We start from the raw sequence: 21,909 nt of genomic DNA on the forward strand, positions 1-21,909 counted from the left end.
TCTGGAAGGAGAGTTTACAGTCTAACCAGACACCTAGGTATTTATAATTGTCCACATATTCTAAGTCAGAACTGTCCAGAGTAGTGATGCTAGTCGGGCAGCAATTGGTTGAAGAGCATGCATTTAGTTTTACTAGCGTTTAAGAGCAGTTGGATGCCACGGAAGGAATGTTGTATGGCATTGAAGCTCGTTTGGAGGTTTGTTAACACAGTATCCAAAGAAGGGCCATATGTATACAGAATGGTGTCGTCTGCGTAGAGGTGGATCAAAGAATCACCAGCAGCAAGAGCGACATCATTGATATACACAGAGAATAGAGTCGGCCCGAGAATTGAACCCCGTGGAACCCCCATAGAGACTGCCAGAGGTCTTGACAACAGGCCCTCCGATTTGACACACTGAACTCTATCTGAGATGTAGTTAGTGAACCAGGGGAGGCAGTCATTAGAGAAACCAAGGCTGTTGAGTCTGCCGATAAGAATACGGTGATTGACAGAGTTGAAAGCATTGGCCAGGTCGATGAAGACATCTGCATAGTACTGTTTTTTTAATCGATGGTGGTAATGATATCATTTAGGACCTTGAGCGTGGCTGCGGTGCACCCGTGACCAGCTCGGAAACCAGACTGCATAACGGAGAAGGTACGGTGGGATTCGAGATGGTCGGTGATCTGTTTGTTCACTTGGCTTTCGAAGACTTTAGAAAGGCAGGGCAGGATGGATATAGGTCTGTAACAGTTTGGGTCTAGAGTGTCTCCCTCTTTGAAGAGGGGGATGACCGCGGCCGCTTTCCAATCTTTAGGAATCTCAGACGATACGAAAGAGAGGTTGAACAGACTAGTAATAGGGGTTGTGACAATGGCGGCAGATCATTTTAGGAAGGGTCCAGATTGTCTAGCCCAGCTGATTTGTAGGGATACAGATTCTGCAGCTCTTTCAGGACATCAGCTGTCTGGATTTGGGTGGAGAAGCTGGGGGAGGCTTGGGCCAGTTGCTGCCGGAGGTGCAGAGCTGTTGGCCAGGGTTGGGGTAGCCAGGTGGAAAGCGTGGCCAGACGTAGAGAAATGCTTATTGAAATTCTTGATTATAGTGCATTTATTGGTGGTGACAGTGTTTCCTAGCCTGAGTACAGTGGTCAGCTGAGAGGAGGTGCTCTTATTCTCCATGGACTTAAGTGTCCCAAAACTTTTGGGAATTGTTGCTGCAGGATGCAAAGTTCTATTTGAAAAAGCTAGCCTTTGCTTTCCTAACTGACTGTGTTTATTGTTTCCTGACTTCCCTGAAAAGTTGCATATCGCGGGGACTATTCAAAGCTAGTGCAGTACGCCACAGGATGTTTTTGTGCTGGTCAAGGGCAGTCAAATCTGGAGTGAACCAAGGGCTATATCTGTTCTTAGTTCTACATTTTTTTAAAGGGGCATGCTTATTTAAGATGGTGAGGAAGGCACTTTTGAAAAACAACCAGGCATCCTCTACTGACAGGATGAGGTCAATATCCTTCCATTGAGGGCATCTAGCTTAGATTGTAGGACGACCGGGGTGTTAAGCATATCCCAGTTTAGGTCACCTAACAGTACGAACTCTGACGATAGATGGGGGGCAATCAATTCACATATGGTGTCCAGGGCACAGCTGGGAGCTGAGGGGGTGTCTATAAAAAGCGGCAACAGTGCAGGACTTATTTCTGGAGAGATGGATTTTTAAAAGTAGTAGCTCGAACTGTTTTGGCATAGACTTGGATAGTAGAACAGAACTCTGCAGGCTATCTCTACAGTAGATTGCAACTCCACCCCCTTTAGCAGTTCTATCTTGATGGAAAATGTTGTAATTGGGGATGGAAATTTCAGAATTGTTGGTGGCCTTCCTAAGCCAGGATTCGGACACGGCTAGGACATCAGGGTTGGCGGAGTCTGATAAAGCAGTTGTAACAGTATAACTTTAGTCCGTCCCCTCGCCGGGCGCGAACTAGGGACCCTCTGCACACATCAACAACTGACACCCACGAAGCATCGTTACCCATCGCTCCACGAAAGCCGCGGCCCTTGCAGAGCAAGGGGAACCACTACTTCAAGGTCTCAAAGCGAGTGACGTAACCGATTGAAACGTTATTAGCGAGCACCACCGTTAACTAGCTAGCCATTTCACATCCGTTACACTCACCCCCCTTTCGACCTCCGCAGGCAGAACAGTTGAAACTGGAGCAGCAGCACGACCAGGTGGACTGGGGACAGCAAGGAGTCATCAGGCCAGGTAGTACTGAAGCATGGTCCTAGGGCTCAGGTCCTCCGAGAGAAAGAGAGAGAAAGAGGGAGAAAAAGAGAGAGAATTAGAGAGATCATACTTAAATTCACACAGGACACCGGATAAGACAGGAGAAATACTCCAGATATAACAGACTGACCCTAGCCCCCCGACACATGAACTATTGCAGCATAAATATTGGAGGCTGAGACAGGAGGGGTCAGGTCAATTGAGTTAACTTCCAAGAACACCCGAGAGTTTTCAAGGAAAGCAAAAGATGCTCAAACAGTAAATGCAGTGAACAAAAATGCTAAAACATTTCCCAGGAGAGGATGACAGTTCAAGGGCAGAAATTACACTGGAGAGAAGCAGTATCAGAAAAATGACACAAAGCAAGAGAATGCTGGTCAGCAACCATGCTACAGGGGCAATGGAAAACATTCTGCTTGTGACTGCAGATTCAAAAATGAGAAATGCTGTGTCTGTTCTAAAGTTGGACACATAGCCTGTGCATGTAGGAAACGCAGAGCTGGATAGACGCAGTATGTTGAAACTACTGAGATTCATAGCTGTTTTGGGTGTATACAGTTTACACTACCTCCAATGGGAAAAAGGGCATTACAGTGAATGTCACTAGATGGAAAGGACTTGGACATGCAGTTAGACACTAAGAGGGGCCGCTGTCTCTCTGGTCTCAGAAGTGTGTTTACCAGGGAGCTCTGTCTCAACTGCCACTAAAGAAAACGCAGTTACAGCTACTACCTACTCGGGTGAGAAAATCCCTTTGCCAGGTTATGTTAACCCTTGTGTAGTCTTAAGGGTAAAAATGAATCGCCACTATGTTCAACATCAGAGAAAAGCCCCTAAATTATATTTTTTCAACTTGAAATTGTATTACTTTTCCTAGAGTGACCCCAACATTGGAAAAAGTGAAACATCGCCTTTGTTCATATTTCCATGAAGGCTGTACACCACCAGGGTACAAGGATTGTCTTAGGGTCATTTTTGACCCGGCAGTTATAAAATCATTTACACACCACAAAAAAATACAAAATTGAATTCGCTACAACGTTCTGCTGCTGTGTAGCCAAGGGGAACACCTGCAAAAAAATCTTTGCATAATGGAAACATTATCCATGGTGCTTAGTAACAGTACTATTTCCCCCTTATGGCAACTATCCTTCTAATGACTATAGGCTCGTAGGCCAACACTGCGTAGGCTACGTGAACACACCCGATAAAACAAATTATCTTGGGATCCTGGAGACCAGGGGCTATGAGTAAAGCTGCTCTCCAAATTTGCGACAACACCGCTATTGTGCAGCCCATTTATAAACCTAGAGTGGCCCACTAGATTGAGTACCCTAACTTCTAGGTGATTTGGGGAGGCAGGTAGCCTGGTGGTTAGAGCGTTGGGCCAGTAACCAAAAGGTTGCTGGATCAAATCCCTTAGCTGACAAGGTAAAAATCTGTCCCTCTGAACAAGGCAGGTAACTCACTGTTCCCCGGTAGACTGTCATTGTAAATAAGAATTTGTTCTTAACTGACTTGCCTAGTTAAATAAAGGTTTACTTTACAGTAGGTAAGTGAAAGTAAATTATAGGCCTATGACTGGGGGAGGAAGGAACAATGAAGCAGGGGTTTTACACAAGTGTCTGTGGGATGAGAGGCAACTCAAGGACCACCCATGCATGTGCAAACTAGCTAATTTGAGGCACTGCTTGAATATATTGTAGCGAATTCAGGGGTTAGCCCTGACCAAGACTTGAACAAGGGTCCAGTAACTGTTAAGCCAAAACCTTAAAGCCAAGAGGTCCAAACCCCCTGACGAGGTCGCTAGGTGTTGGGTTAAGGTCGTTCATTACCTCCTTCCTTCGGGTGAGCGTGTCCCCACGGTTCTCTACACCAAGTCCCTAAAGTGGACATTCCTCTCTGATTGTCCCACATCCACTTTCTCACTTCGGACACCAATGTAGCGAACTCAGGGGTAGCCCCAATCTGGACTCGAACCCGATCCAGAAACTGCCAAGCCAACGCCTTCAACCGTTACGCCAAGAGGTTTGAACCCCTTGACGAGGTCGCTAGGTGTTAGGTTAAGGTCACCACAATATTCATGAATAGATTCTCCCTTTCTTGAAATAACAATTGATCTAATCATAGGCCTATTAGATGATAATCGCTGATCTGACATAAATTGGTTGGTAGCCTAGTGTTACGCGCCTAGTACTGAGACGTGATCAGCAGACAATAAACCTGTCATATTGCACTTTTGCACATTATATACCTAAATTAACAGGGTAAAATGATGAGACGGAGAAACATTAGTACTATTCAGAAGTTTTTAAAATATTGTTCACTTTTGTTAATCTTTTTTTGTTGTCAAAATCAATTATACATAACAACTCTATTTCAGAATTAACTCTTCACAGTCCATATTCCAGTATCAAAAATAAAAGGTCTTGGGTTAAAAAAACTATCCCCATACATCTACACATTCACATTGTACTGTATATAACTCACTGTACTATCAGTTTCCATTTCCAAAAAGCCATAAATTACTTGTGCTAAACAATGCTACAACCATGTAATTATAAACCATTTAACATGTAAGCTAACCTTAACTGAAACCAAATAGCCTAGAGCTAGCCAGCACTTTGCTTTATGAGTAGTACATGACCCTAGGGTGACAACACATACATTCTAAGTGATTTCAAGTCTTTCTATTCTTCTCTATTTTAATTGTTTTATTCTGTTCAAATCAACTTCAACCAAAAATATTTTCCTGCATTTTCATACATTTCTGCATTTCGGATGGTTGAGGTGCAGCTCTCAGGGAACTGTGGGGGGGATCTTGGAGGGTTGGTGGCCTGGCGGTTGGGAGCTTGGGCCGGTGGCCGATAGGTCGCTGGTTCGGGTCTCCGTTTTGACTTGGTGGGAGACCTGTCGACGTGCCCTTGGGCAGGGCGTTGACCCTGATTGCTTCTGTGGGTTTGCCCTGGATGGGAGTCTGTTAGATGACTGAATGTAATGTAAATGTTGAGCGGCTTCACTGCAGGTAGATTGTATGTTTTAATATTCAATAAATATCTAATAAAACACAAATAAACAAATGCGCTCCTTGAATGAAAGGGGAAGGGGCTAGGTTTGTGTGGAAAGCCCCATGGAGAGCAAGAGAGCAGAAAGAGATGACTCGAAGTTAACTATACACACTGCATATCACATTTAAAACTTCCTTTTTCTCCACTTCCTGCCTGAATGACGTGTCCAAAGTAAGCTGCCTGAAACCAGGCCCTGAAGCCAGGATATGCATATAATTGGTACCATTGGAAAGAAAACACTTTGAAGTTTGTATAAAGGTTAAAATAATGTAGGAGAATATAACACAATAGATATGTTAGGAGAGAATCCAAAGAAAAACCAACCAGAATTGTTTATTTTTTGAGAGACCATCCTCTTAGAAATTCAAGAGAAAGGTCATATTGAAAATGATCTCCCTGGATGCAATTCCTATGGTTTCCACAGGGTGTCAGCAGTCTATGTTCAATCTTTCAGGCTTGTAACTTCAAAAACAAATAAGAAATAACAGTTTTAGTAGAGGGACTCAGTCTTGGAAATTCATATCTGCGCGCACCATGAAGACATTACGCACCTCCTAAAATCAGTTTCCTATTGAACATACTTCTTCCCGAAAGAAATATTATAGTTTGATTACATTTTAGGGTATCTGAGGAGTAAATAGAAACCTATTTTGACTTGTTGAAACTAATTTTAGGGGTAGATTTTCAGATTCCTTTCTCTGCAAGTTGAACGAGTGGATTACTCAAGTCGATGGCGCCAACTAAACTGACTTTTTGGGATATAAAGAAAGATTTTATCTAACAAAACGACACTACATGTTATAGCTGGGACCCTTTGGATGACAAGTCAGAGGAAGATTTTCAAAAAGTGAATATTTTATCGTTATATGTGAATGTATGAAACCTGTGCCGGTGGAAAAATATTTTGATGTGGGGCGCCGTCCTCAAGCAATCGCATGGCAGGTTTTCGCTATAATAGCTACTGTAAATCGGACAGTGCAGTTAGATTAACAATAATGTAAGGTTTCAGCCAATATAAGACACTTATATGTACCTAAATGTTTAAAATCCATAATATTTATGATTATTTATTTGAATTGCGCGCCCTCCAGTTTCACCGGAAGTTGTCCTAGCGGGACACCAATCCTTAATTAACAAACCAAACATTTAAATACCATTATAGAACCAGTCTGTGCTTCAATACTACCCAGCCCTAGTTAAAACTTCCTTCAATTGCCTTCAAACATCACCAAACTCATGGACTATATAGTTAACCATGTTATATCAATATTTCTTGAGTCATATTACACTTGTGCAAATTTGTAAGTTAACCTTTCGTTTCAACATACAGTACCAGTCAAAAGTTTGGACACACCTACTCATTCAAGGGTTTTTCTTTATTTTTACGATTTTCTACATGCAGAATAATAGTCAAGACATCAATAACACATATGGAATCATGTAGTAACCACAAAAGTGTTAAACAAGTCAAAATATATTTTAAATTTGAGATTCTTCAAAATAGCAACCCTTTGCCTTGGTGACAGCTTTGCACACTCTTGGCATTCTCTCAATCAGCTTCATGAGGATTGCTTTTCCAACAGTCTTGAAGGAGTTCCCACATGCTGAGCACCTGTTGGCTGCTTTTCCTTCACTCTGGAATGTGTACACACACCTTCATACACACACAACCCACCTGTCTCTACCTATGTATATAACCACACAGACAGATGAAATCCTACCTCATCCGAGTCCGTTTGGTTGGTTCCTCCTTCTGAAAATAATCTGTGGCACAACCTCTTCCAGGTCCTAATAGGCCTACTTATAATAATAGGGTTATGTGCTAAAAAAGAAAGAATTTCCTTGTTACTAAAGCCAATTCTAAAATATAGTTTCACCAGGTCATCTAACTGCAGGCATTCCAACGGTGGCGCAAAGCAACAGGGGGCCAGGGAGACATGCAGTTAACAAAATCACAGAGTTGATTCTTGAAATATTGCCACTTTATTCTTGAAATATTGCCACTTTATTCTTGAAATATTGCCACTTTATTCTTGAAATATTGCCACTGCATTCACAATGTTTGGGGGGAACTTTGTTCCCTGAAATATTGCCACTTTATTCTTGAAATATTGCCACTTCATTCACAATTTTTGGGGGGGACTTTGTTCCCTGAAATATTGTCACTTTATTCTTGAAATATTGCCACTTTTTTAAAGTACTATAATGCAACAACAACAAATATCCAAGTACCACCACCCTTCACTGTTTACTTTTGTTTCACTTGGCCCTAATACTTTTCCATAAAAATATCACACAAGGATTTGAGTGCACAACAAATTATCAAACTGTGGCACGCAACATACAGTATAAGCATGTTTCCATTGATAAAGCAGAGCCATACTATATTTTTGCGTTCATGAACAAGCCTGTGGGGTGTTACAACCCCGCCTGGAAAATGCCCTCCATTCACCTTTTATGGTAACAAAAACACCCTCATTTGCTGTAAACTCTAAAAAGAAAAGGTTCCTGGAGTATCCTTTAGGGGTTCTTCAAATTTAAACTATGGGGAACCTCTATAAGTTCTTTGAAGAACCCCTTTTAAAGGATCCTCAAAGAACCTTTTGAAGAACATTTCGGGGTTAATTTTTTAACTACCCATCCCCTATTATTATAATTAATATTATTAATAATGCGCATAACAATAACACAATATTTTAGTTGTCCGTGTTTATTATGATTTTAATGGCAAAGCAGAATAAAATATCCAAATATGAGGTAAACTCTCAGTAGAACCCTAAGTCCAATGGGTATATCTTCTGGCGTGTTGATGTTAATGTGCTGATATTCTCCGTATCCATAGCCAGAATGATTTTGCAGTGCAGGGTGATCGAACAGGTTTCCTGGTATATTCATCTGTAACGTTCGTCATATTCCTCCACCTCGGACGAGGAGGAGCATGGATCGGACCAACACGCAGCGAGGTATGTAGACATAATGAATTTAATAGAACAGACGAACACTGACACGAAATACACTTGAATAAACTATAAAACAACAAACGACGTTAAACAGACCTGAACATGAGAACTACATAAAAACGAAGAACGCACGAACGGGAAAAACGAATGAACGAACGAGACATACCGTGTGGTGCAACAAAACACAGACACAGCGACAATCACCCACAAACAAACAGTGAGAACAGCCTACCTTAATATGGTTCTCAATCAGAGGAAACGTCAAACACCTGCCTCTAATTGAGAACCATATCAGGCAACACATTTAACCCAACATAGAAACACATAACATAGAATGCCCACCCCAACTCACGCCCTGACCAACTAAACACATACAAAAACAACAGAAAACAGGTCAGGAACGTGACATCATCAGATGTGTAGGGAGGGTGAAGTCTGTGAATCTAAAAAAATAGTAATTATACAGATGTTTAATAAAACAAGCTGTCACGCCCTGGCCATAGAGAGGTTTTTATTCTCTATTTTGGTTAGGCCAGGGTGTGACTAGGGTGGGCATTCTAGTTTCTTTATTTATATATTTTTCGGCCAGTGTGGTTCCCAATCAGAGGCAGCTGTCTATTGTTGTCTCTGATTGGGAATCATAATTAGGCAGTCCTTTTTCCATCTTTCATTTGTGGGTTCTTACTTTTGGATTGGTTGTTATTTTGCCCTGCAGAACGTCACGTTCGTATTGTTTTGTTGTTGTCGGTGTTCATTAAATAAATAAATAGAATGAACACGTACCACGCTGCGCTTTGGTCCACTTCTTCCCATGACGATCGTGACACAAGCACACGATCGTATTCATACATTGTTTTTTTGTGGTAAATGTGAATGGAAAAAAAACTGTCATACACATACCTTGTCCATAAAGTAGAGGCCTATGTGATTTTCATTGAAGAGGATGTCACACGTGATCTGCATAACATACCAATTGACACACCTTTGCATGCCTCCTCGTCTGTATACCTGCAGACACAGACACAAAAGTGAGCAATTCAGTCATCTGCACCCAATTCAGCTAGCCTTCAACACATTCTTATAGCATATATACTCTTCCCTCTTCGTTGATTGATATCCAGTCAATTGTGTCAATTTTCTGTTTTACAAAGATTTGCACGAATATGAAATGATAGATGGTATCATCATAAAACAAAATCAATTTAGATCATATAAGGGACAAACCTTACATTAAATTAAGGAGATCTTTACATTTTTCAGTTAAGTGCCTGTGCCTGCTGTCCTTTTAAATTCAAATCCAAATGTTTGTTGGGCAGTTAGGTTCCTGAAAAAACCCACCAATTAAGGAGGTTCCTCGATGAACCCCACCTCCAATGGGGTTCTTGGAAAAAACTTTTGGGGGCAATTTTCAGTGCCAAGAACCCTAAGGTTCTTCGAAGAACTTTGAGGATCTTAGAAGAACCCTTGTTGAACCCCTAATTTTTAGAGTGTATGATTTGGAGATGTTGGAACTGGGCCATGACAGTTTCTTAAAGAAAGCGCAATCACAAATTTTATCACAATTCTGCAGAGGTGTGGGCAGAATGTTTTAATCTTTTGCAGTGACTTTTTTAAACTAATGCATGCCGCTTATAGCGAGTGCCAAATACTGGCCACACATTCTGAAAGATTAATTGTTTATTGAACAATTTATAAGTAAATGCTGCCTTACACCTTACAGTGAAAATGCTTACTTACAAGCACTTAACCAACAATGCAGTTTTAAGAAAATACCCCCCTCCAAATGTATAATAAATAAAAGTAACAAATAGTTAAAGAGCAGCATTAAAATAACAATAGCGAGTCTATATACCTGTACATGGGGTACCGGTACAGAGTCAATGTGTGGGGGCACCGGTTAGTCGAGGTAATTTAGGTAATATGTACATGTAGGTAGTATTATTCAAGTGACTATGCATAGATAATAACAGAGAGTAGCAGCAGTGTAAAAGAGGGGGCGGGGGCAATGCAAATAGTCTGGGTAGCTATTTGATTTGATGTTCAGGAGTCTTATGGCTTGGGGGTAGAAGCTGTTTAGAAGCCTCTTGGACAAAGACTTGGCGCTCCGGTACCGCTTGCCGTGCGATTGCAGAGAGAACAGTCTATGTCTAGCGTGGCTGGAGTCTTGAAATTTTTTAGGGCCTTCCTCTGACACCGCCTGGTATAGAGGTCCTGGATGGCAGGAAGCTGGGCCCCAGTGATGTACTGGGCCTAACTGTCTTGATGTGCTTGGACCATGTTAGTTTGTTGGTGATGTGGACGCTAAGGAACTTGAAGCTCTCAACCTGCTCCACTACAGCCCCGTCGATGAAAATGGAGGCGTGCTCGGTCCTCCTTTTCCTGTAGTACCCAATCATCTCCTTTGTCTTGATCACGTTGAGGGAGAGGTTGTTGTCCTTGCACCACACGGTCAGGTCTCTGACCTCCTCCCTATAGGCTGTCTCGTCGTTGTTGGTGATCAGGCTGTTCAGGCTGATCAGGCTACCACTGTTGTGTCATCAGCAAACTTAATGTTGGTGTTGAAGTCGTGCCTGGCAATGCAGTCATGAGTGAACAGGGAGTACAGGAGGGGACTGAGCATGCACCCCCGAGGGGCCCCCGTGTTGAGGATCAGCGTGTCGGATGTGTTGTTACCTACACTTACCACCGGGGGGCAGCACGTCATGAAGTCCAGGATCCAGTTGCAGAGGGAGGTGTTTAGTCCCAAAGTCCTTAGCTTAGTGATGAGCTTTGAGGGCCTTTCCTTTTGTCCAGGTGTGAAAGGGCAGTGTGGAGTGCAATACAGATTGCATCATCTGTGGATCTGTTGGGGAGGTATGCAAATTGGAATGAGTCTAGGGTTTCTGGGATAATGGTGTTGATGTGAGCCATGACAAGCCTTTCAAAGCACTTCATGGCTACAGATGTGAGTGCTACGGATCGGTAGTCATTTAGGCAGGTTAAATGTTGGTATTACAGACTCAGACAGGGAGAGGATGAAAATGTCAACGAAGACACTTGCCAGTTGGTCAGCGCATGCTCGGAGTACACATCCTGGTAATCCGTCTGGCCCTGCGAATGTTGACCTGTTTAAAGGTCTTACTCACATTGGCTGCTGGGAGCATGATCACACATCCAGAACAGCTGATGCTCTCATGCATATTTCAGTGTTACTTGCCCCGAAGCGAGCATAGATGTAATTTAGCTCGTCTGGCAGGCTCGTGTCACTGGGCAGCTCTCTGCTGTGCTTCCCTTTGTAGTTTGTAATAGTTTTCAAGCCCTGCCATATCCGATGTGCGTCGGAGCCGGTGTAGTACGATTCGATCTTAGTCCTGTATTGATGCTGTGCTTCTTTGATGGTTCTTTGGAGGGCATAGCAGGATTTCTTATAAGCTTCCGGGTTAAGAGTCCTGCTCCTTGAAAGCGGCAGCTCTAGCCTTTAGCTCAGTGCGAATGTTGCCTGTAATCCATGGCTTCTGGTTGGGGTTTGTACGTACAGTCATTGTGGGGACGACGTCATCGATGCACTTATTGATGAAGCCAGTGACTGATGTGGTGTACTCCTCAATGCCATCGGAAGAATCCCGGAACATATTCCAGTGTGTAATAGTAAAACAGTCCTGTAGCTTAGCATCTGCTTCATCTGACCACTTTATTGACTGAGTCACTGGTGCTTCCTGCTTAATTTTTGCTTGTAAGCAGGAATCAGGAGGATAGAATTATGGTCAGATTTGTCAAATGGAGGGAGAGCTTTGTACGCGTCTCTGTGTAACGAGTGCACTGAGAGTCAGGAGGCAAGTTCAGGGAGTTAGTGTTTTCAATAAACTAAACACAAACAACTCACCGACATGAAAACAGAGTCAATAACAGCTGAGGAAAGAACCAAGGGGAGTGACAGATATAGGGAAGATAATCAAGGAGGTGATGGAGTCCAGGTGAGTGTCATGAGGCGCTGGTGTGCGAGACAATGGTGACAGGTGTGCGGGATAATCAGCAGCCTGTTGACCTAAAGGCCATAGAGGGAGTAAACGTGACAGTACCCGTCCTCGGTGCGCGGCTCCATCCGCAGGATGCCATCAAAGGGGACGAACCCGGGGATCAGGCACGGACCGGTCACCCCTGCTGATGCACGGGAACCTGTCACGCCAGCTGATGCACGGGAACCTGTCGAGTCAGCTGAGGCGCGGGAGCCTGGCGATCCGGCGGAGACATGAAAGCCCGACGAGCCGGCTGAGGCAGGGGAGCCTGGCGATCTGGCATGAGAGTCTATAGCAGTTCCCGGATCTGACGTCATTTACTCTGACACAAAAACAACAACAAAACACTCCCTGATGCTTCCCTTAGGTGAGGTGTTATTCTGTAACAACTGTGCTAAGAGTCAGGAAGCAAGTTCAGGAAGTGAGTGTTTTAATAAAATAAACGGAACATAATACAAAACAAGAAACACTAACTGCACAGACATGAAACAGAAACAATGACGCCTGGGGAAGGAACCAAGGGGAGTGACAGATAAAGGGAAGATAGTCAAGGAGGTGATGGCTCCAGGTGAGTGTCATGAGGCACTGGTGAACGAGACGATGGTGACAGGTGTGCGGGATAATCAGCAGCCTGATGACCTAGAGGCCGGAGAGGGAGTTTGCGTGACACTCTGTGTGTGGAGTAAAGGTGGTCTCGAGTTTTTTCCCTCTGGCTGCACGTTTAACATGCTGGTAGAAATGAGATTAAAAAGGATTTAAATTCCCCGGCCACAAGGAGCGTCATCTCTGGATGAGCATTTTCTTGTTTGCTTATGGCCATATACAGCTCATTGAGTGCGGTCTTAGTGCCAGCATCAGTTGGTGGTGGTTAATAGACAGCGCCGAAGAATATAGATGAAAACTCTCTAGGTAGATAGTGTGGTCTACAATCCAGAAAATCTCATTGTAGGATCATCAGCAAGACTGGACAGTTTATGTGTTATGAGAACATTTTCCGTGACGTAACAAAACATAGCTAGATGATGCATCTATAGTATCAAATCGGCATGGTAAGCCAACTGTAGGGAGGTAACGTTCAACGCCCGTACAGAAAGGTATGGGCAGGCATAAGCTACAGACCCAATTGCATTTTATCCATGGAAATTTAAATGCAGAGATATCGTGACGAGATCCTGAGGCCCATTGTCGTGCCGTTCATCCGCCACCATCACCTTATGTTTCAGCATGATAATGCACAGCCCCATGTCGCAAGGATCTGTACACAATTCCTGGAAGCTGAAAATGTCCCAGTTCTTCCATGGCCTAAAGACATGTCACCCATTGATAATGTTTGGGATGCTCTGGATCGAGGTGTACGAAAGCGTGTTCCAGTTCCTGCCAATATCCAGCAACTTCGCACAGCCATTGAAGAGGAGTGGGACAACATCCCACAGGCCATAATCAACAGCCTGATCAACTCTATACGAAGGAGATGTGTCGCGCTGCATGAGGCAAATGGTGATCACACCAGATACTGACTGGTTTTCTGATCCACGCCCCTACCTTTTTTTGATGCATCTGAACAACAGATTCATATCTGTATTCCCAGTCATGTGAAATATATAGATATGGGCCTAATTCAATTATTTCAATTGACTTATATGAACTGTAACTCAATCTTTGAAATTGTTACATGTTGTGTTTATATTTTTGTTCAGTGTAGCTCCTACACACCTTCAACATTTTTCACTCCTTCAGCTTTGGGACACTTGGGCAAATGGAGAGTGGAGGGTTTGATTTTGGAATGAGCTTAGTACACTTTGCGAGGAAGAGGTAAGAATGACCAGAGGGCGGGCGAGTGGCTCCTTATGAGGGGAGGGGCTCGGCACGTCTGTCTCCGACAGACCTGTGTGATTGGTTCTTCGAGTTTATGAGATTCTGCTGAATCAAAACAAATAATTTTTAAAACCATGCCTACATTAGTGATGCATCTGTGGAAATGCATCTCTATACTATAAATATACAAACCAGTCATTTTTGTTTGGTTTAAAGCACACATTTCCTTCTCAGTTAGGCATGAGGGGGAAAAAAACGCTAAAATATTTATTGGCAAGTTAAACACCATTGCATTCACCACAGCCAGAGGCAAAGACTCCAGTAGCCTACAGTAGGGGTATTCTCTTGAGACTGCGCTCAGGGTAGGTCATTCATTCAGGTACAGGGCTTCCTTCATCCCATCCACTTTCAACAGTGTCTCCATAGCAACCGCTGTGCACGAGGCTGGAGTGTTTGCAATGTGCTTTTATCTTGAGCCAGTCAGGCTTGGTCACCTGATTTCTCAAAAAGCTGAAAAGAAGCCTGGTATTGAGCTGACAAATCCCCAACTAGACTAAGAAAACAGTGTGGCCCATATTCTTCAAACTCACTTTTATAGTGTGCAGTGTGCGTGGATAGCAATCCTTTCAAAGCAAACCACTAGCGTGCAGCCCGTCGACTGCCCGAACAGCTCTCACAACTTGGATGGAGAGGAGAATACTGTCGGTAAGCCAGAGCCCCTCTGTGGTCAACGTGCGCTACTGCATCACAAAATGTATCACCAGTGCCCAACTGAATAACAATGAAGTTAAAAATGGATAAATGTAGTGGACTTCGGGTCACGCTTTCGATGATGCACACACGCCTTGAAAGTGCATTGACAATGCCTTATGGTACACTTATAATGCATGATAAAACCTGCTTCATAACAACTCATAATTAGTAACATCTTGATAATACATCATCCCTCTGGTGCATCGTAGCTCTACCGGATACGTGTATAGGGTAACCAACCCACTGAGTTGGGTAATACAACATTGCATTGTATGCGTTCACCTATAACACTATTTTCAAGTTGGATCTATGATGCATTATGCACTTTGGTCATATAATGCATCAAAGTGATGCATTGTAAGGATGTTAGAACTATTTATGAATTATGACAACTTATAACAAGCGTTAAAATGCACCACAAGTATATAAGTGTGCCTGTAGTTAGTAAGTGTCAGCGGATTTTGTTGGCATGGTGAACCATTTTTGAACACAAGCAAGTACCAGAATGTTGAAAAAGAACCTTATAATCTGATAGGTTGGTGCACCTGTGTTTCCCAACAGCAATAGCTACGGTGATCCACGTGCCCTTTACTTTCCTGTGGGGAAAAAAGACAAGACAGACGGGACAGGAGTGATTGTCTCATAAAAAGATTTATTTTTTGCCTAAATGTACAAAGGCAAGTTACAGTATTGTATAAAAAAAAAGAGAAACGTGGCAATGTACACTTTACATAAGAGAGAAACCCTTGGGGAAAGGACAGCGGGGGAGAAGAAGAGGTGTGGGATGAACCAAAACAAAACATAGCAATAAAAAGAAGCTGTAAACATCTTTCTTTCAAGTACCGATGACTGATACCGGTGACTGATACCGGTGACTGATACCGGTGACTGATACCGGTGACTGATACCGGTGACTGATACCGGTGACTGATACCGGTGACTGATACCGGTGACTGATACCGGTGACTGATACCGAGCCACTGCTCTGGGGGCGGGGCTGAGTGTGATAGGGCAGGGGGGTTTAGGGGGCAGGGTTATGAAGAACAGGAAGAGGACATCCTACACAAGAACATTCCCTCCTCCCCCTGCGGGAGGAACACAAGGATCGACTACCCAAGCACCATTTGAGACAACGCCTCAACAATGGCTGCCGTGGGCGTATGATCAACAAGTCATTTCTCTGGCTGGCGGGTGTCAACGTACTAAAAAAAATGATCCGCAAACTAGATTCTCGAAAAATAAAATCAAGTGCTTTTTTCCCTCATCATTTTTTAACAGCCTGCCACCAGCACAGGGTATCTGGTTTAACAATGAGATGTAGAACAGCAGAAAATGACATTATCACTATATGACCTCACCCACCTTCCGTCTCACTCTGTACAGACTGATTAAAAACAAAACACTAGCTCCTCCCCCATTGTATTATGGACACATGTCAACAACAGAAAAATCGACAGTGAAAAAAAAGACATCTGTGCCAGTATCCAATCATGGCTGAGCATCAACAATCATGTGGTGAGAGAAAAATGCACCCCCCCTCCCCCAACGTAAAAAAAACTTTTCACGACACTCACCTTGCACTTTAAAAAAAATGTGCACACCCTTGAATTAACCCTCCCATTAAAAGATTACAACCACAAATAATAATAAATGTAGCGACCCGTCTTTATAAACGGGGATATCGACTCTACCACTTTAGCATACTTTTACAGCACAGTCGATGTCACGCAGGGCTACGGGCCAGAAGGTTCAGGGTTGGCCGACCACCACGGACGAGATTCTCCCTGCCGGTCTCATTACACTACAATCAGAGTCTGGCAGACAATGATCAGCTAGGGGGAAATCAGATTTTCAAAATGTTGATGCTATATTTATAGAAAATATATGCAACTAATTGTCCACCAACAGGTTTCTGTGCCAATGCCCCACACAACCAATAAGCAAAGCATAACTGCACACGGATTACCAATTTCGGGCCCTTCAACATCATGTTTTGTGTTTTCAACACCAAAATTAAATGGATTATGTCAATCTCGACAAACAGAAAATGCATCCCTCCCTATGTTGTACCCAGTATCGAAGGCTTGGCTTGACAGTCTCCGAATGTTATTAAACATTTTGGTGTTATGTAACAGATGGCTCTTTCTATTCTTTCTATTCCTCAAATGGGCTCCCGAGTGACGCAGCGGTCTAAGGCACTGCATCTCAGTGCTAGAGGCGTCACTACAGACCCTGGTTCGATTCCAGGGTGTATCACAACCAACAGTGATTGAGAGTCCAATAGGGCGGCGCACAATTGGCCGGCATTGTAAATAAGAATTTGTTCTTAACTGACTTGCCTAGTTAAATAAAAGGTTAAATGAAATAAAAATAGCCAGTGCACAGTTCGGATGGCGGAATTATATTAGAGTGGAGTGGACGAATGTGTGCAGGTATTCTACGGGAGACTTTTGAAGTAGCCTAATCAGATTGAAACATTGTGACTGGTTGTGTTTATGCCACACATAAAAGGTAATACATTTAAAAAGTTAAATGACAAACATTTAGGCTATATTGAAGCGCTATGGTTCTAGTTGCGCGAAGAATAGCCGTTCGGATCAGAGAGGAGGCAGAACGCAGGTGAATCTTTCCTGAATCACTGGGCCTGCTGGGAGCATAGGCCCATGTGGCTATATTATTATAGAACCACTTGGGAGAATGATGATCCGCAACAGACAGCGCATTCGGTACCAGAAGGAGAAAGTACAGCTGGACTGTCCTGCTACTGTGCTTTTCTAGACCCACAACTGGTCCAAATGGAATGAAAACCTTCATATAAACAGGGCTTTTGCGGCGTTATCGAAATGCCATTTTCACTACAGTTTACAGACTAGAATGTTGTGGTCGCTTGAAAACATTAATGCAATTATTCAATGCATTGTGGCGTTGTAGGCTAGTCTAGGGTAGGATCATTTTTTATTGTCCCTAAACAAGATCTATACGGGAGCTTCATGTCTTGACTGTTTCATGTGCAATGAGACACCTGGCCTCTCTGCTGCCTATCAGCTATTCCTCTATGTTCTTGTGGATTTATATAGAGAATTGGTGCAGCTTTGAATAATTTTTATGTGTGCTATGATTGCTAGTTAACCAGATCTGGACAAACGATCCACCTACCATTATTGTCACTATGGTGAATAGAGGGAAGGATATACTGTTAGACCATACTGACCTGTGGTACAGTAAGAAGTTAGCACATGGAAAAGCGTAGTGCATAAAAGAAGTACCGAAAAACCTTGACATGCAAGCAGATGAGGACATTTGGCTAGGATGGAAGAAATGATATAGTAAAAGCTGCTAAATGGTGAATGTAAACTACCCTCCCCTGTACCCAGTAAAAAAAACACACAACCCTCCTCTAAAATCCGACCCCACCCCAACGTAAATTTTGACCCGGCCCTAAATCACACAACAATACAAAAACCACAAATCTAATTGATTATTTCAGACTTTCCGTGCTGCGCTCCCGAGCAAGCCGGATCCATGAAGGGTAATAAAAGCATCAGAGCGAATCAGATTGACTGTTTTTAGCGGGCGGGGCGGGTGCTGTGTGGCGGTGTTGGGATCGATGGGCACCATTAAACGGGAGAGGAGTGGACCGGGTGGGAGAATCTGCTGTGTTTTACCTCTCTATCAACCCTCTAGACAGCTGCTCTGCTCTCAGCCCGTCTCGCTCCCGTCCTCTACTTTGTCTAGCACGGCAGAAAGTCATCATGTACCAACTCCCAGCCAACAAACTGCATTCACGAGCAGCATCTCGTGGAACCGAAAAACAACGCCAACAAAGGAGTGACGGTTACAATGACATGTGGAAATGTGACATTGTTTTCCTTGAGGCGGCCTGGGAACGTGCGCGAAGAAGGGAGTAAAATGGCGTCATGGGCTTCGAGGCGGGACAACAAGCTTCTGAAGGGGTGGGGTCCAGGGAGGGAGGGGAAAAAATTATCACAACACTTCAATTCTAAAGCTGTTACGCCAGCTACAGTTTGTCATATTATATCAAGAATGTTAGGGAAAAAAGAGAAGGCTAACAGACCCCAAAAAAATTAAAAGTAGGACATTTTTTCAATAGCATCGAACAAACCTTTTTAAAATAATTCCTCTGTACACTATATACAGAAAACCACAATAGTGAGTGCGTGTGGGAAAAAGAGAGAGAGCTGATAGGAAGTGTCCCAAAGCAACCGTGCACACGGCTTGCTCCGCTGGGAAGGACTATGTGTTGGGCGTTACAGTTCCGTCTTACACCATGCAGGCACACACACACCACACACACACACACACACACACACACACACACACACACACACACACACACACACACACACACACACACACACACACACACACACACACACACACACACACACACACACACACACACACACACACACACACACACACGACAGAGATAGTTGGAAAGGAGAGAGAGATATGATGGGAGGGGATGTGGGCCTGCAGGAGAGATTCCATTTCACAATTGCTTTCATTCACCAAATATAGTACAGGGGCATGTGCCAACTCCCAGTAACACAGCACTCCGTGACTAAAAGTCCTCTAATAAATATACAGGAGTGAGCTGCCTGTCTCTCCCGCACTACACACTAGATCAGAGGGATAGCGAGTGCAGCAGCTGCCATATCTACTGAGCATCCATCGACAGCTCTGGAGAGTGCCCGGCGAGAGCCTCCCTCTGTGTTCTTAGATGTCCACTGATGAGGGAGGACTGCGGCCATCCCATGATGCAGTTTGGTGAGACTAGCAGCAGTAGCCAGATTGTGGCTTGCAGACAGTTGCCAACTGTTCACATACAAAGTCCTGTGGGTTCCAAACAGCTTCCATGTCCACAAACTGACACTTGGGGCCCACAACAGCCAAAACAAATGCCATATGTACTGTAGGAGCTGGATGGATGGCTCTATGGACCCTCTCTCCTCTTCCAGCCTCTGCAGTGTCCAGTGAGGATGGATGGCTTGGATAGATGGTTCTATAGAACCAGAGGCCGCATCTGAAGAATCCAGACGGCCTTTCCGATCAGTGCATCTTTCTCCTTCCCTTTCCGGGTCACAGAGCTTGGAGAGCCGCTGAATGGTGCATCTGTACTCCTCTCCTCCCCCCCTCCGTTCCTCTTCTCTCTCGGAGCCAAAATACCTCCTGGCACAGATGTGTCCTCTCCCTCTAAGGCGGGGCCCTCGCTGAGCAGCTGGGAGCTGTAGCCGTAGCGGATGCATTGGTGCTGCTTTGTAAACTGGATGACCCTTTGGAAAAGGAAAACCGCGACACAGCTGCCGCCGCCAACGCCACTGGGAGGCCAGTAGTGTTCGAAGCAGCAGCAAACAGCCAAGGGAGTTTCCTTACTGGGTCAGAGTGAGATGGAAACAGGGTAGTCAAGCCAAGACGTGGAATGAACAACTCACAAGAGCCTCATACAACAACAAAAAAAGCAACAAAAAAAACTAACACGGATATTGTTTACTCTCTGAACAAACTCAAGTAGGCGGATGATAACTTTTCACAAAAAAAAAGAACCCATTGTGAACTTGAAAGTTCCTCCCCCTGAAACTGAACAGACAGAGAGGAGGGCTGTTTCTGTCAGTGTATGGAGATGAGCAGCTTCGGCTTGCATAGAAAGCCCAGAGTGGTGGAGAGGGATGAGGACACCAGTAGGTCCCTCCTCTGGCCCAAACAACAACCACCCCCCCCAAAAAAAACACAACCGAAAAAAAAAAAAATGGATCCATTGCAATGAATGTCTCAAGATGTCCTCAGGGTCAGTGGGTAGGTTGGTGGATGGACGAAACAACCCACTTCCTCAAGTTAAGCTGCAACTCTATTACGCTAAGGCCCAGGATCCGTGAACAATCCATTAAGTCCATATTTCCATGTAGTGATTTCAAACTTAATCCAGTTTGTTTCTGATCAACCTCCTCTCCCTTTTGCACGCTCTAGTTCCAAAATGGCCGTCGATGGGCCTCACCCCATCAGAACATGCCAGTCTCATCAGGCCTTTTTTCAGGCCTTTTAGTCCTTCCTGTGAATGTCTCAGCAGTGCAAAGGAGTCAATGGACTGGCTGGGTGGGTGGTTGGTTGACCGCGCGGTACCAGAGGAGGTGGGCTCGGTGAGCCCTCAACCAAGCCACAGGAAGCCTTGCTGTGGGGGTGGCCACCAATGAAGCTGAGGGAGGAGGAACCAGATCAGCCGGAACAACCAGGCAAAATCAACTAAAAGTACAACAAACACCATTGAACTGATGTCTAAAAACGAGCGCCGCAGCACGCTTCCTCATGTGATCCAGTCACATGGCTCCAGGCAAGGTTGAGGTCAGCCAATCAGGTCTCCCTGTGGGGGGGGGGGGAAAGACACAGGGAGAGTTATACAACAGCAACAGCAAGAATTTTTAAATCCACATTCAACAAGATGATTGGCCTGTATTTAGGATGGCTAAATCAAGCCTATATTGTAGTAACGCCCTACGGAGAATCACACATTCTGTTTTCTCGAATGATGCTTGGAATAAAATGTAGTTGACGTTCGTTCATATTGTGTCCAGCAGAGGGCCCCATAGAATGCAATGTATGTTTGTCATCAAACAACTGGAAATCCTTCTAGTAGTCAGTAGCAGCTTTGACTAAGGTACTAGCTGTGTGTGTGTGTATGCAGCATTTTCTGTCCTCTGGAGCTGTGAAGGGGTTCTGATTCTTACCATTCTCACCTCCGTGCAGGGGGGTACATGGAGGGGGCGGAGGCTTGCTGACTGGCAACGATGGCTGATGAGGAGAGCCCTGTGAAGGAAGAGCTAACGTTAGATATGCCTCCATATACTAATAATGACTCCAACTTTTGTCAATACACTCCTACACCAAGTTTGGCTACTCATGGATTGCGTCTTACTACTGTACCTTCTCTATAGTGCCTTAGGTGGGAGAAAAGGGCCTTGCAAAGTTATATAATTTGACAGATGTGATTAGCATAGAAAAGCGCTCCATTTGAGCAGTTAGCTAATTGAAC

The 21,909-nt window shown here is 44.1% G+C and overlaps 1 protein-coding gene across 2 annotated transcripts in view; it reads right to left on the bottom strand.

Moving 5' to 3' along the window:
* Positions 1-15,493: 15,493 nt before the first annotated feature.
* znf609a (zinc finger protein 609a) overlaps positions 15,494-21,909 on the bottom strand; it is a 173,963-nt gene continuing 167,547 nt past the window's right edge. For both annotated transcript variants that reach the window (XM_055934815.1, XM_055934816.1), the window contains 2 exons: positions 21,605-21,683; positions 15,494-21,240 (listed from right to left, as the gene is read on the bottom strand). In XM_055934815.1, coding sequence (XP_055790790.1) covers positions 21,610-21,683 — 74 coding nt within the window. In that variant the 3' untranslated portion in view covers positions 15,494-21,240; positions 21,605-21,609. The remainder of the gene's footprint in view (positions 21,241-21,604; positions 21,684-21,909) is intronic.

Source organism: Salvelinus fontinalis, chromosome 9, assembly GCF_029448725.1.
Source record: "Salvelinus fontinalis isolate EN_2023a chromosome 9, ASM2944872v1, whole genome shotgun sequence".
Taxonomy (NCBI): Eukaryota; Metazoa; Chordata; class Actinopteri; order Salmoniformes; family Salmonidae; genus Salvelinus; species Salvelinus fontinalis.